This window comes from Daphnia pulex, chromosome 6 (genome assembly GCF_021134715.1).
Source record: "Daphnia pulex isolate KAP4 chromosome 6, ASM2113471v1".
Lineage (NCBI taxonomy): Eukaryota > Metazoa > Arthropoda > Branchiopoda > Diplostraca > Daphniidae > Daphnia > Daphnia pulex.
The window spans coordinates 2,950,174-2,965,849 of NC_060022.1; the positions used below are offsets into that span (position 1 = coordinate 2,950,174).

General features: G+C 38.9%; 2 protein-coding genes, 2 long non-coding RNA genes and 1 other non-coding gene across 8 annotated transcripts; all 5 read right to left on the minus strand.

Moving 5' to 3' along the window:
- Positions 1–2,533: 2,533 nt before the first annotated feature.
- Positions 2,534–3,968, minus strand: LOC124196152 (28S ribosomal protein S35, mitochondrial-like; the record flags this gene model as incomplete). Its single annotated transcript, XM_046590967.1, has 5 exons — positions 2,534–3,031; positions 3,120–3,284; positions 3,382–3,561; positions 3,630–3,769; positions 3,830–3,968. Coding segments are annotated over 5 exons (807 nt in total), but the record flags the coding sequence as incomplete, so codon positions are not given.
- Positions 3,969–4,438: 470 nt separating this feature from the next.
- Positions 4,439–5,241, minus strand: LOC124195408. Its single transcript, XR_006875179.1, has 2 exons — positions 5,025–5,241; positions 4,439–4,936 (listed from the first exon to the last, which is right to left on the minus strand). It is a non-coding gene; the product is annotated as an uncharacterized LOC124195408 (long non-coding RNA).
- Positions 5,242–8,067: 2,826 nt separating this feature from the next.
- On the minus strand, positions 8,068–10,569 carry LOC124195668. 3 transcript variants are annotated; one of them, XR_006875354.1, is made up of 7 exons: positions 10,491–10,569; positions 9,999–10,394; positions 9,578–9,627; positions 9,195–9,526; positions 9,051–9,131; positions 8,779–8,964; positions 8,068–8,715 (listed from the first exon to the last, which is right to left on the minus strand). It is a non-coding gene; the product is annotated as an uncharacterized LOC124195668 (long non-coding RNA). The 3 variants fall into 3 exon arrangements; XR_006875355.1 differs by having other exon boundaries at positions 9,195–9,518; positions 9,999–10,526; XR_006875353.1 differs by having other exon boundaries at positions 9,999–10,526.
- A 42-nt stretch (positions 10,570–10,611) lies between these two features.
- LOC124195667 (ectonucleotide pyrophosphatase/phosphodiesterase family member 1-like) lies at positions 10,612–15,262 on the minus strand. 2 transcript variants are annotated; one of them, XM_046590195.1, is made up of 10 exons: positions 15,132–15,262; positions 14,107–14,351; positions 13,744–14,034; positions 13,469–13,633; positions 13,178–13,402; positions 12,860–13,103; positions 12,278–12,801; positions 12,089–12,212; positions 11,837–12,031; positions 10,612–11,776 (listed from the first exon to the last, which is right to left on the minus strand). In XM_046590195.1, the coding sequence occupies exons 2-10, from the start codon at positions 14,146–14,148 to the stop codon at positions 11,175–11,177; spliced, it is 2,412 nt and encodes an 803-aa protein (XP_046446151.1). In that variant the 5' UTR covers positions 14,149–14,351; positions 15,132–15,262; the 3' UTR covers positions 10,612–11,174. The 2 variants fall into 2 exon arrangements, with proteins under 2 accessions (XP_046446151.1, XP_046446152.1); XM_046590196.1 differs by lacking the exon at positions 15,132–15,262 and adding an exon at positions 15,049–15,067.
- Positions 15,263–15,435: 173 nt separating this feature from the next.
- On the minus strand, positions 15,436–15,519 carry Trnat-agu. The gene is given in 2 exon segments: positions 15,436–15,471; positions 15,483–15,519. It is a non-coding gene; the product is annotated as a tRNA-Thr (tRNA).
- Positions 15,520–15,676: the final 157 nt, after the last annotated feature.

Here is a 15,676-nt window from a genome sequence, read left to right on the forward strand (position 1 = left end):
GGAGAATATTACGTGAGTATCAAAGTTATTTGCCTTCGTTTGTTAGTTCTTTCTTTCAACTGTCAACGAGCTAGAGCGGACATTGTTTTCATGTATTTATTTTTTCTGACGCTAGACGGTTAGCCTTTGATCATTTTCCACTCAGTTTAGTTACGTTTACTTTGCACATCTCTGGAGAAATTTCTCGCTGCTACTACAAAGAAATTTTGGGTGATAACTGTCAGTTTCTCTTTCAGCAACAAAGCTCACTTGTTAGATTTGTAATAATGGGGTTTTTTTTCTACTTCCGGTTTTCTCATTTCTGCCAGTAGTTTAGTAAATATTCATCTGACACACAAAAGAACCACATATTCGTGATCCTCGTCAAATTTGTGGTAAAGTTCATGTTCTTTTTTGTACGTACGCGTACTTCCGGTTTCGAGAATTATCCTGAACTATAGTTCAGGAAAAATCTCAATTTTGATCAAATTTTCGATTTCGTTTAAATTACACCTAATCGACCCCAAATTTCATGGAGATCACGAATATTTGGTTTATTTTGTCGGGAGCTCAATGGTTAAGGCGCTATCGCTTACTTCCGGTATACTTCCGGAATATTTGCACAAAACTAGCAAGTGAGCTTTGTTTTCTGGACAGTTCTAAAGATTGATTGCTAGGTTTTATCAAACAAATATGGACTTTTCAAGTTTTTTGAGTATCTTAAGACCATCTGCAAATACTGAGTTTTGAGACGTGTCAAATAGATGGCGTGTTGATTTTGTCAATAGAATGGCGGTTTGTTGTCAAAAGTTAAGCTATCCTTTCTTCAAAAATTAACAATGAATTCATTGGTAAATTCGAGTTATTTCGTCTCTAACTTGTCGGTGATGTGTTCTATTCCGTGTATATGTTGGATAACCTTAATGTTTCCCATCAACTTTCAGGAGGAAACGTGAAAGGGTCGTGGCCGTCGTGCAGCTTACCGTCAACTATTTGTTCAAAATCATTGTATTCTACTGAATGTGCCATCGAAATGCTACAGGTAATAACCAACACAAGCTTTATCCATTTCATGTATTGCTGAAACATATATTCTTCTCGTCTTTTATTAGGAGTCATAATTGTATTGGACTTGCTAGATCACCAACCCCAGCATAGACCAATCTCTCATTTCATCTTCTCGAGAGAAGATTGGATAACTGATCTGTGGTTTCATGTGTAAGTTCACTTATCATGTCACTGAACTTTTTTTTCCATTGCAGTCTAACATGTATTTAAAGTATAGATCTCTACTTACGTCTATGGTCTATCTGATTTTTAAGAGGCGCTTTTGAGTGTTTACTGATAATTGTTTATTCTTTTAGATCATAGACGTCAAGCACATTGATGACACAAATTATAAACAAGCTGACTTATTTTTCTTTTTTTATTTACAGGTTCTAAACTCCAGCTTTCTAAATTTGCATGGCAGACTTAATGATAAGTCATGTCCTTTCAAGAAAGTCAACAAGGTCCCTGTTTACTAACCTGTTGGCTGCTACCCTTGAATCTCCCTTTTTACTTTCTTAAGCGGACATCTTTATTTGAGGTATTGCTTTCTGTCGCTACAATCTTGTTTGAATATTATTGTCATCCAAATAAATGTTCATTCTGCTTACAGAGTAATCCTTCGCTACTTGTCATGGACTTCATCCACTGGTGAAAACCGACGAGAGAATGCTGTAATCCAAGACTGATAAATTGTGTAGTTAGATTCAATTACAAGTGCATTTCTGGGCTCCCTTCTTTTCTGTGGCCCCGTTTCCCTAACTAACCACTAACCAACGCCCGCCGGTGGTCACTCACCCGCTGTGAAACCAGGAGGAGGGGAGGGCTCTGGTCGAACGGGGACTTGGAAGGCGCATGATCCGATGAAAACTTTTGGAGGGTCATGAGTCTAACCTGGAAGCCTAGTATGACTACATCTCCCCGGAAAAACTTGCCTCGTACTTCTCTCTTCTTCTCGGTCCAGATACTATCTCTGGGGGCCGTAGACAAAACCTACAATTGCATGTGCGAGTTAAAACAAAGCAACCCACTACCCAATGAAACAAAAAGCCATGGTTTATTTTTTGCGGAAATCTGCATCAGTCAAGTTACAAATTTTTCTAATTCAACAACTCGCGTAGAATTTTGCATCTAGTCTATTAGTGCGAATCGCGATTCCATGTGTTTGGTAGTTTAGAAAATGGTTGTTTAAAAAACAAACAATGGGGTGTTCTGGGTAGCCAAAAAAACTCACCATTGTTTGTTTTTTAAACAACCATCTTCTTAACTACCAAACACATAGGATCGCTATTTGCACCAGTAGACTAGATGCAAAATTCGACAGAAGTTGTTGAGTTTGAAAAATTTGTAACTTGACTGACGCAGATTTCCGCAAAACTATACCATCGCTTTTTGTCTCATTGCCGCAGCGGTGGTGGCGGGTTGCGTTTAAACTCGTACAGAAGAAAAATGTCTTGAACCGGACGCTCTGTTTATTGAATTTTTTCTACGTTTAAAAAAAAAATAATAAAAACTAGTGTGATGTATTAAATTTTTTTATTTATTACAGACATAGGGTTTGACATTGGTTTATGTGGTTTAGGGTATACATTTGAGGGTTGGTAGGTGTAATGTTTGTGGGGTCAGAAGAATTAGAAGGTATAAGTGTGTGGGGTTTGGAGATTAATTGGTAGGGATATGTTTGTAGGGTTATAAATTAACTGTTTTTTAACCAAACTTGAAATATCCCCCTTCCACATCCTCCTCTTTCCTTTCCCAATCCCGAAGACATGTTTATTATTTGTTTGACATAAACATCCCCATATTTCTTTTTTGTTCCTTCTTAACATATTAACGGTATACTACATTGACACAATGCCAATTTCATAAAATAATAATGCAACTTCGGTAACACGACACCAGCACCAAACGGCCAATTGAATTTGATGTAGAAAGATCTATAACCAGCATAGGCTGCAACAACGTACCACAGCGGACAGCAACTACGCGAACATACACGATAAACCTGTAACCGAAATTAAATGAATTAATCTTCACCGTCAATGGAAATGCTGTCTGAAAAGACAAGGCTGTTAGTGTGATGTGGAATTCACCAGCATTGGCTGCGTACTGTTCGATGACCTCCGGCATGTCTTGGGCTTTCTCTTTGTCCGGCATTCGTCGGAGCAGCTGCTCCACTGTTCGTTGCGACTGGCTCCCTTCCTACACATATTTTCCATGTCTGCTTCGCATTTCTTATCCTCCCACGGCTCAGTTTTCTGTACGGCAAACAACAGAGACAAAAGAGGAAGTGTCGATTACTAGACTCCTACCAGCACGCAATTGTTGTTTGCTTAACAAAACATTAGGACGTACCCAAGACTTGCTGACGAAAACATTCAGCAGATACATGGCGTAATTGACGTTCTGCATTCTCAAAGGACACCGCTCAGAGACGATCGTCAGCACGTCAGTTTCTAGGTTGTAACGCTCTTTCACTAGTCGAAGCAGTTTATCCTTGGCGTGATTGTCCGATTTCAAAGAGCTCGATTTCACCTACATGAAGGAAGAAAAGAGTTACTTTTAACAGGATATGAAATGCTCTTTTTTTCTTCTTTTCAGACCTGGAGTGTTACTATTATGGATCGGGCATCCCTCAATGAGGGGGAAGAATGGAGGTAATCACTAGTTGTGATTGTGATAGGTAAATGATTTTCAATCTTTTCGTTGGTATCCAACTCTTTCGGCCACTCTGTGCAGATCTCTATAAACAAATAATGCGTAAAGCTTTATAAATATATCTATTATACTGAAGGGTTCTCACTTTTCGATGCTTGGCATTGTCTCTCAATGGCGGGTGGTGTCAAGTGAAGAAAGTTGGGGATCTTCAACAACTCTGCATTGGCAAATTTACCGGGTGGTGGTAATTCAGCGGTGGTGGAACCCGCCACCACCGCTGCGGCAATGAGACAAAAAGCGATGGTATAGTTTTGCGGAAATCTGCGTCAGTCAAGTTACAAATTTTTCAAACTCAACAACTTCTGTCGAATTTTGCATCTAGTCTACTGGTGCAAATAGCGATCCTATGTGTTTGGTAGTTAAGAAGATGGTTGTTTAAAAAACAAACAATGGTGAGTTTTTTTGGCTACCCAGAACACCCCATTGTTTGTTTTTTAAACAACCATTTTCTAAACTACCAAACACATGGAATCGCGATTCGCACTAATAGACTAGATGCAAAATTCGACAGAAGTTGTTGAGTTTGAAAAATTTGTAACTTGACTGACGCAGATTTCCGCAAAACTATACCATCGCTTTTTGTCTCATTGCCGCAGCGGTGGTGGCGGGTTGCGTTTAAACTCGTACAGAAGAAAAATGTCTTGAACCGGACGCTCTGTTTATTGAATTTTTTCTACGTTTAAAAAAAAAATAATAAAAACTAGTGTGATGTATTAAATTTTTTTATTTATTACAGACATAGGGTTTGACATTGGTTTATGTGGTTTAGGGTATACATTTGAGGGTTGGTAGGTGTAATGTTTGTGGGGTCAGAAGAATTAGAAGGTATAAGTGTGTGGGGTTTGGAGATTAATTGGTAGGGATATGTTTGTAGGGTTATAAATTAACTGTTTTTTAACCAAACTTGAAATATCCCCCTTCCACATCCTCCTCTTTCCTTTCCCAATCCCGAAGACATGTTTATTATTTGTTTGACATAAACATCCCCATATTTCTTTTTTGTTCCTTCTTAACATATTAACGGTATACTACATTGACACAATGCCAATTTCATAAAATAATAATGCAACTTCGGTAACACGACACCAGCACCAAACGGCCAATTGAATTTGATGTAGAAAGATCTATAACCAGCATAGGCTGCAACAACGTACCACAGCGGACAGCAACTACGCGAACATACACGATAAACCTGTAACCGAAATTAAATGAATTAATCTTCACCGTCAATGGAAATGCTGTCTGAAAAGACAAGGCTGTTAGTGTGATGTGGAATTCACCAGCATTGGCTGCGTACTGTTCGATGACCTCCGGCATGTCTTGGGCTTTCTCTTTGTCCGGCATTCGTCGGAGCAGCTGCTCCACTGTTCGTTGCGACTGGCTCCCTTCCTACACATATTTTCCATGTCTGCTTCGCATTTCTTATCCTCCCACGGCTCAGTTTTCTGTACGGCAAACAACAGAGACAAAAGAGGAAGTGTCGATTACTAGACTCCTACCAGCACGCAATTGTTGTTTGCGTGCTGCCAAAATTCTACGCGAGTTGTTGAATTAGAAAAATTTGTAACTTGACTGATGCAGATTTCCGCAAAAAATAAACCATGGCTTTTTGTTTCATTGGGTAGTGGGTTGCTTTGTTTTAACTCGCACATGCAATTGTAGGTTTTGTCTACGGCCCCCAGAGATAGTATCTGGACCGAGAAGAAGAGAGAAGTACGAGGCAAGTTTTTCCGGGGAGATGTAGTCATACTAGGCTTCCAGGTTAGACTCATGACCCTCCAAAAGTTTTCATCGGATCATGCGCCTTCCAAGTCCCCGTTCGACCAGAGCCCTCCCCTCCTCCTGGTTTCACAGCGGGTGAGTGACCACCGGCGGGCGTTGGTTAGTGGTTAGTTAGGGAAACGGGGCCACAGAAAAGAAGGGAGCCCAGAAATGCACTTGTAATTGAATCTAACTACACAATTTATCAGTCTTGGATTACAGCATTCTCTCGTCGGTTTTCACCAGTGGATGAAGTCCATGACAAGTAGCGAAGGATTACTCTGTAAGCAGAATGAACATTTATTTGGATGACAATAATATTCAAACAAGATTGTAGCGACAGAAAGCAATACCTCAAATAAAGATGTCCGCTTAAGAAAGTAAAAAGGGAGATTCAAGGGTAGCAGCCAACAGGTTAGTAAACAGGGACCTTGTTGACTTTCTTGAAAGGACATGACTTATCATTAAGTCTGCCATGCAAATTTAGAAAGCTGGAGTTCAGAACCTGTAAATAAAAAAAGAAAAATAAGTCAGCTTGTTTATAATTTGTGTCATCAATGTGCTTGACGTCTATGATCTAAAAGAATAAACAATTATCAGTAAACACTCAAAAGCGCCTCTTAAAAATCAGATAGACCATAGACGTAAGTAGAGATCTATACTTTAAATACATGTTAGACTGCAATGGAAAAAAAAGTTCAGTGACATGATAAGTGAACTTACACATGAAACCACAGATCAGTTATCCAATCTTCTCTCGAGAAGATGAAATGAGAGATTGGTCTATGCTGGGGTTGGTGATCTAGCAAGTCCAATACAATTATGACTCCTAATAAAAGACGAGAAGAATATATGTTTCAGCAATACATGAAATGGATAAAGCTTGTGTTGGTTATTACCTGTAGCATTTCGATGGCACATTCAGTAGAATACAATGATTTTGAACAAATAGTTGACGGTAAGCTGCACGACGGCCACGACCCTTTCACGTTTCCTCCTGAAAGTTGATGGGAAACATTAAGGTTATCCAACATATACACGGAATAGAACACATCACCGACAAGTTAGAGACGAAATAACTCGAATTTACCAATGAATTCATTGTTAATTTTTGAAGAAAGGATAGCTTAACTTTTGACAACAAACCGCCATTCTATTGACAAAATCAACACGCCATCTATTTGACACGTCTCAAAACTCAGTATTTGCAGATGGTCTTAAGATACTCAAAAAACTTGAAAAGTCCATATTTGTTTGATAAAACCTAGCAATCAATCTTTAGAACTGTCCAGAAAACAAAGCTCACTTGCTAGTTTTGTGCAAATATTCCGGAAGTATACCGGAAGTAAGCGATAGCGCCTTAACCATTGAGCTCCCGAAAAAATAAACCAAATATTCGTGATCTCCATGAAATTTGGGGTCGATTAGGTGTAATTTAAACGAAATCGAAAATTTGATCAAAATTGAGATTTTTCCTGAACTATAGTTCAGGATAATTCTCGAAACCGGAAGTACGCGTACGTACAAAAAAGAACATGAACTTTACCACAAATTTGACGAGGATCACGAATATGTGGTTCTTTTGTGTGTCAGATGAATATTTACTAAACTACTGGCAGAAATGAGAAAACCGGAAGTAGAAAAAAAACCCCATTATTACAAATCTAACAAGTGAGCTTTGTTGCTGAAAGAGAAACTGACAGTTATCACCCAAAATTTCTTTGTAGTAGCAGCGAGAAATTTCTCCAGAGATGTGCAAAGTAAACGTAACTAAACTGAGTGGAAAATGATCAAAGGCTAACCGTCTAGCGTCAGAAAAAATAAATACATGAAAACAATGTCCGCTCTAGCTCGTTGACAGTTGAAAGAAAGAACTAACAAACGAAGGCAAATAACTTTGATACTCACGTAATATTCTCCTCTCCAAATTTACATCTCGTCTTCACCAAAAACACCAAAAAGCACTGCAGCATCACACATCAACATCACAACAGACGAAATCCCCAAGGTTTAATGAGGAGAAGCCGAGAAGGCAGCTTATTGACAGTTCACAGTTGACATTCTTGATTCTTCTGAATCTGTGCCTTGTCTATGGCATCTGTTAGTGATTCCAGATTCTTGACGGAATATCGTATACTGCTACCTTTTCGTGTCACTTTTTTTAACTTTTCACTTTATTTCTATTATTCTGCACTTTGCCTTGTGATGAATCTTTCTCTGTAGGTTTCAATGGCCATTGATGCTCAGGCTGTTAATGGAGATGGTGAAAGGTGTGCTTGAAGCTGTTACTGTCTGTGGTGCCACAATTCAATGTGTTGTTTGTTAATTTGACTGCCATGTCAAATCTCCTGTTTCCAATGTCATCCATGCAGTAAGATTAAGACACCTGAACCTGATCTTACATGATACAGGAGTGATTTCATTGACAACTACTAACTAGATCAACAAATTTTTCTGCGTCAAAAAATAATGACGCTGTTATTATCGAGGGTGAGAAAGCAACATGTCACCTAATAAAATAACGGGTGTTGTCTCATTTAATTAGTTGTGTTCTTCCACTTATTTGTCTTTGTGAATGCTCTTCCTTGTCTGATTTTATTGGTTTATAAGTGCTATTTTGTAGCACAAAAATCACTTGTAAGTTGTTACAAAATAAATCTTTTAGATTTCTGTTTACGTTTAAAGTCTTCTATGTTGGATTCCTTCCTTTACCTACCTTTCTTACACAGGGGGCCTTTACTTCTTAATTGGGGTCAGAGGCGACCCAGATTGATACCCAGAGGTAGGAGGGAGTTCTGTCTGGAATTTTTAAGTAAAGTGAAAGTTAAAATTGTTTGCAAAATAACACAAGATTTAAGCTACAAAATGATGAATGAAAAGGTGAAACAAGAACCTGATTTACAATTTTACATACAGTTGTACATTGGTTGAATTTAAGAAAAACAACCTGAATGGCCTAAATAATTTTTTGATTTCTCGTAAAATTTGACGAAACTATTTAGCAGCTAATGTACGTAAAAGGCAGACAATTACATAATACGATACGATAATACGTATAATTTTATCCGACCAGGGAAAGAGCAAAGGCTTCATCCTCTGGGAAGATCATCTCAGCATTGGAGTATCGGCGGCCGTTGAAACGTTCAAAAGAAAGCCCGATATTCGGATGGCTGCTGACGAACGACACATCAGTGTTGAGTTTTAAATTATCTGTAAAAAAAAATTCCAATAAGTTGAGTAGGAATTCGGTGATTCGAAATTCATTACGATTACCTTCAGCAACGAAGGAAGAATTCCCCATCGTCGAAAAGGACGTTACAAAATATTCTCCTACGGTGGATCATGGTGTGTCCAGGATTCGATTACACACAGTAACGGTGGCTTACAAGCGCTATGTTGGTATATCATAACAAGTCCCACCGCGTATTTAACGAATGATGATCGAAGGTGGATAACCTTCTGATGAGCAAACAATAAAATAAATAAACAATAAGAATAAAGTTTAATTAATAATCGTACATTTGCAGGAAAGATGAAAATCTTACTTTTTTTGTGACTAGCGACATTTTCTGGTTTAATTTCTGAATGCATTTTTCCATTAGTCGATGATCGTGCAGCGTTTCAACCTGCGCATCAACCAAAACGAAATTTTCTATTTGATCACACAAAATTTAAATGAATAGGGTTACTTGCTGAAGGAGTCGAACGGCATCTTCTAGCTGGACGTCAAGATCCAAGCAGAGGTGCGCATAGAGAAGAATAAAAGAAGTTTGGTCAGGGGAAACGGCACAGGCCAACCGAGAAAAGCTCATTTCGTTTCTTCTTCTTTGGAAGTGGGTTCTGTTCTTTCCACCTTTTCTTCTTCCAGACCTAATACTTTGTAATTATATTCTACGCGTATATTCCACCATCCGCTGCAAAAATTCTTCAGTGGAAACGACTGGACAAGTAGTCGGATGGAAATAATGCAAAGAACCGCCATTTGCCGGGTCAATCAATTCAGTCAGTGTCCCCTGCAAGACTTCAAAATAATAATATTAAATTTATTGAAAAATGAATTTAGCACTCTTACTTTGGGTTTGTGTACACCTTCACCAACTGGCTGCAGCTCATACTCAGATGCTGTTAAAACAATTGAAAAAATATTAAATTAATATTGAGAAGGAAATGTCTCATTGGATGTAATATAATGAAGGGCATAAAGTTGAACTAAACAGTCCCTCAAAACTAAACGGATACTTTATTTGTGAATTTGTGCTCATTTTGCCATTCTGATATCATACATTTTACATAGAATCTACACTTGGCAAGACTTCCCAACTAACAATTTAGTAAGTCTAGTTCAACCCCATGGAAATTGAATCGTAAACCACATATCCATTGAAGATGCAACACAATCGATTCTACAACAAGACAGGATCTAGATCTGCTCTGTCAACAATTAACTAAATTTGAATGGAAATCGGTTGACATAATCAAACACACACACTTACTTTTGCTGTCAAGTGTTTTTGCATGGGTTGTACATACAACCGATACCAGTAGCAAGCAACGACATGAGTTTCAGGATGGTTTCAGGTCACGTGAATGACGTGACAACTGACAACTGATAAGGTGATTTGGCAGATTTGAAATTACAGGCTAGATTTCCTGTGAATAAACATGTAAAAATTTTACGTTCAGCAACCATACAATATCGTAACGAAACAAAATATTTTTAACTTAACTTTCATAATGGAAAATGGCGCAGTACCGGTACATTTTAATACCACCATAACGATCTCGTTGAATGTCAGGCTGTCAGCAGGCAGCACTGGCAGCAGCCATGTTTAAAGTAAAAGGCGCAGCATTGCCATTTTCAGTTTTGGCCATTTTCGCATCTGGGATCTCTGCAATTGGCAATTGCAAAGAGCTAATGTCACTTTCGAAGGCTTGTAAAGTTGTAAACATGTAGGAAACGGAAAGACCAAGCTTAGTAATCTTACATTTCATCAACAACTTTTCACTTTTGCACTGCAGACGAATTTCCGTGAGAACTAAGAAGCGTTGTTGCCCTTTTACAGTTTTACCTGCTGGACTGTAGAAAATCAGCGAAAATAACAAAAATTGAAGAAATTGTTACAGGATAAGAACCGAATTAACGGTAAAACCTTGATTTATTGTCTTATTACTTCGGGTACCTTGCAGATAGACAATTCATACACCCATCAGAAGAGGTCAGGTCAGAAGACTCATTAATTTTTTTTGCGTGAGCATTGTATTAAGATTGGTAAGCTCCAAACAGAAAAAAAAAAAACACAGTCGACCACAAAAAGAAATGTAACATTAAAAATTTAAAATCTCTAGCAAAGAGGGATAAAACATTAAACCAAGCAGGGTGGAGCAAAAAGTCGTATAAACAAGACATACAATCGCAACTGAAAAAATTAACAATGATCACTTAGCGCACTTTTCGCTTATCTGTGTATATTAGAAGCCAGCGATTATTAAACCAAGAAGCAGTAAATGTAAAAATCCATGTAAATTCAAGCTTATTCGCTTGTTGTGTTATCTTACCTATAAAGGATTTATTTCTTCATACAAGAAAAGCCAGAATCAATCTAAATCCAAAAAAGTGGCTTCTAGATATTACTGACTTATAAGCATTAATGAAGAAAACAGTTAAATCTTTAAGGAAATTTAACATCAGCGTTGAAATTATTCCAAATTGCACTTACAATTAGTGACAACATACTAAAGACCCATCGAGAAAAAAAGGTTAGAGTAGTAGCTTCATCTGATGCGGAATTTTTATCCGTAAAAAATTTTTTTTCAATGGGACGAGGGTCAACTAATAAACTAGAAGCCAAAGGAGTGCACCTCAACAATTGAACCTTAGCTTCGCTGGAAAGCGATTGGAAAAGATGGAGTCCGGAAGCCCTCTCTACGTCACGCACAGTTGTTAAGTGACTGCGTGAAAAAAGATCCGTCGATAAACAGTCTCGGCTGTAGTGAAGGTGAGTCGGAAACATGAAAGATTGGACGTCCAATTGATCTTCGGAGCAACCTAACTCAATTGGATCGGGACAGTACGAAACGACGAGGAAAATTGCTGGACTGGGTGAGTTCCTCACTGGCCCGGCTAAGACGTTCAATCGTCCAGGAAGGTCGGCCGAAAGCTGTACAATCGTGGCTTCAATGTATTCCCAATACTTTTCGAAAGCTTCAGAGATTTCGATAGCGTTGGTTTCTACCCACGCATCCGTCAGATGCCGTAACGAACTGCTAAGCCCTTTGTAAATATTTTAAATAATCATTTCATACTTAAAAATAAAAAATAGTGTTGTCGTACTAGGGAAAAAGAGCGGAGCCAAAAGCAATGAAGACGATTGTGGATTTTCTTTCAGACGATCACAAATAGAAACGTCAGAAACTCGAAGACGTGGATCAGTTCGCCACGATGGGGTAAGTGAATCATTTGATAGTCTGGTACTATTCGAAAGGGTATAGGATACCCAAGATGGTATCCCGTCTTGGACGTTAAAACCTATACATAAATATGCATTTACCTAGTTTCTATTTTGTTTTAAATTTAAAAACTTACCGATGATGAAATCAGAACTGATAAGCACTTTCACGCCTGTCTTGTTGGAACCTGGCAAACCCCAAGGAGCGTGCAGTTCTACCAATTGCTTCGCAGCTGATTCCGTCAGGTTAAATCCTAAATTCTATTGATGATCCATCATTTAAGTTATCTGTTCAAAATTACACTTGAAAGGAGGGAAAAACTTACTTGACGAGGATCATTATTACCCGAGAGGAGATCGCAAACTCGTCTACGTTTCTGGTGATCCATGTACTGCGTTCGCTGCCCGTGACTATCCAGCGGATAATCAAGAATGTAAGTAGCAACGATATCGTTGACAGGCAGCTCTGATGGCTTTTTGGCCAATAAGTGATGCAAAGCACCCCATGTACCGTTATTGGGGGCTGGACTAACATCAGTCAGTAAGCACATTAAATTGTACAATTCGATATTGTAGAATGGATCCACTGTCGAGCCGTCACGACGAAATGATGGTCCCTGAGCCACGAATATGGCTGCCATGTCGCTATAAATGTTGTCCCATCCGTGACCACCCGGCAAGTAATCTTCCGTGCCAACTATCGCTCTCCAATGAATGCCGAGATCGAAGAGGAGGCTGGATATTCTCCGACTGTCTGCATAGTGATGACGGCGAGGAAAATCCCACTTGTCGTAGATGCGCACGTCCTCGTTGCGGCACTCCATCTTCGATGCGATTCTATCTCTTGCCACTGGACAAAACCACAATATAATCTCATTAGCAGCATGCAAAATATATGTTTTAATTACTCTGTGAATCGTTGACCGGAAGGAGTGTCGGAGTTAAGCCTTCTGCGCAATCAAAACAGTACGCCGAGCTACCAATATCTTTGACCATTTCGTCAAGTTTCACAACGTTCTTTTCAAACGGAACTGATGCCATTCCGTGGTCTGAGAGAACGATTATATCAACACATCCGAGAAGTCCATTGGCAGCCATGGTATTGAGTAATAGTTTGATTTGATTATCGACTATTACAATCTGTTCGTCCACCTATTTACTCCCGGAATCATATAACAGGAATAAATTCATTAAACGTACAAGCCAAATTTTTGAAAGCATTTTACCAATGGTGACCAAGGGCCGTTACTGTGGCCTGAGCCGTCAGGTTCTTCTAGATATAAACCGATAAAACTTGGTCGGTTTGGTTGAGGAAGCTGTAGCCATTCTATAACTTGACTAACCCGCTGTTGGAACGGAATTTTCCCGTCATAAGGTAGCCAATAATCTGGTCGCCGATCGGGGTCGTCGATGTAAGATCCAGGCCAGAAGAAGGCAGCACTCTTTTTACCCTAAGAAATGTCGGTGACTCATAGATGATTCAAGGAAATTGAAAACGGGGAAAGCCATTGACTTACTTGCCGTTTAAGGGTGTACCAAATGGGTTCGCCCGTCCACCATAGGGGATCGAGTAAATTCGGGTCGGAAAAATTAAAACCGGCAGCCGGTAAACTGAAGTTGCGCCCGAGTTCAGGATCGTAAAATTCGTGGGCTACGATACCGTGCGATTCCGGATACAAACCCTGTAGCGTTATAAGAAGGAAGAAAACATTATTTATAGGAAACCCCCCGCCGGAAATGTTGAGGAAGTGAGAGGGAGAGGGGGGAGACTAATAAGAACTCATTATGTTACTGTGACGATAGAGTAATGATTCGGAAGGGTGACAGTGGGGAAGACGGGAATCATGGAAGCCGCTTTGACACCACACCGGGCCAGACGAAGAAGTCCATTCGTGGAGGATGCCAGCACTAATCTCCCGAGATAATCGGACCGGAAGCCGTCGAGAGAGATAACCAATAATGGCGGTTTCTTTACTTCTCCGTTAAGAGACAAGTACGTGTGGCATCGGGTCTCATCAACGTGAAATTCTGCACATGACTCATCGGCAAAATGATGGAGATTGAGAGCCAAACTGGCGCCAACCTTTAAAAACACACACCTCATTTCAAATATAACCAAGTCATTAGATTTTAAAAATATTTCAAGCTATTTTACCAGAAGACTAAACAAAGAACAGTAGGTGGGCGTTGTTCTCATAGTAACGAATTGTTTCAGAGAGTTCAGCTCGTGTAACAATCCGATGAGATCTCGGGACACGCACAATTTGGCACAAGTTTCGGGTTTCAACGGTGTTGTGCGCACTTTTTCAGCCGTTTCAAATTTTTCTCCCGGTGATTTTACTGTAAGCTGTTCACTTAGGCTTCATCAGCTAACTGATTCCGCGGGCGTCTCTGAGTTATCTACAAATACCCGACGAGGGCGATGCCCAAAATAATACATTTATAAACAGAGTCGCCGACAGCCCGACAAGGTTCACTTCTAACGTAAACAGTGCATTCTATTACTAGCGCTGTGCGCGCAGAGATGGTGCAGACATTGCGAAATCTCATGACGTTATACACTCACGGTATAATCGGTGCACGGGAATTTCATCTCGGTCCACTACCCATTACTCTTAATAAAAATTGATATTGATGCCAAATAAACGAGGGTCCCTCTTGGCCATAAATTTTTTTAGTTGCACTCTGTTTAAGTGTTAAAAGTTAAAACATGTTTGATTTTTTAAATAAACAATCTCAATTGTGAAACACAGGTTTGTCTGCAAATCATTCCATTACTGTTCCTCCAAGAAAATCAGAATGTTTAAAATTGCAAGCAACAATATGCTTGCAAAGTAAACTTTAAACTGAAATGATATACAATGATGGTACCGAAGCATGAAACAGTTAAGGAAAATTTGCACGAAAAAAAAATAATTTGTGTTTACCATGTTAGTATGATTTTTCACATGCACTTGTGAACAACACTGGATTGATTTGCCCACATACAACCTATGTTTGATTCACACTTGATTGTTAAATGTTTAAACAAATTCAAAATAATGAGTTTAACTGTAATCTCTGAAAGTGAAGAGCAAATATAAAATTTAGTGTTTACCATGTTTTCACACAATTGCTTTCCAGATTTTAGACAGCAAACATAGAAATACTTAAACAATATAATTTCAAATTGTATCTTACCTTTAGCTGAATTTCGAATGTAATCATTCCGATTCTGTTTTGTTTGTTTCGTCGTCTCATTTTATTGTAAACAAAAGGAAAGCAGACGACACTTTTCTTGATTTCTTCTACTATTGGCTATCTTTGAGAAATCGATTAAAACGATAGAAAATCGACCTCTCCCCTGATGCTGATAATTACTTTTTGACGGAAATCGCCATTCGCCACCCTCTTGGAAGCCAAGAGGAAATAATGAAATTAATTTATCACTGCCGTCCGTGTGCGTGAGTAATTAATATGGAAGGGGTTTCGAAAACAAAATATTAGGTCCCAACGAGACTCGAACTCGTGATCTCCTGCTAACTTCATGAATACTAGGCAGGCGCTTTGCCATCTAAGCCATGAGACCATGAATCTTTAAAAAAATATTATTTATCTAAATTGTTAAAAAAAAATTGACAGAGAGAAATCACTTCAAATGCAATGAATCAGTCATGAAACATGATTTAAAAATAGAACTAACCGACTAAAAATGAGAATCTTTATCTGTAACTGCTACAGGCATA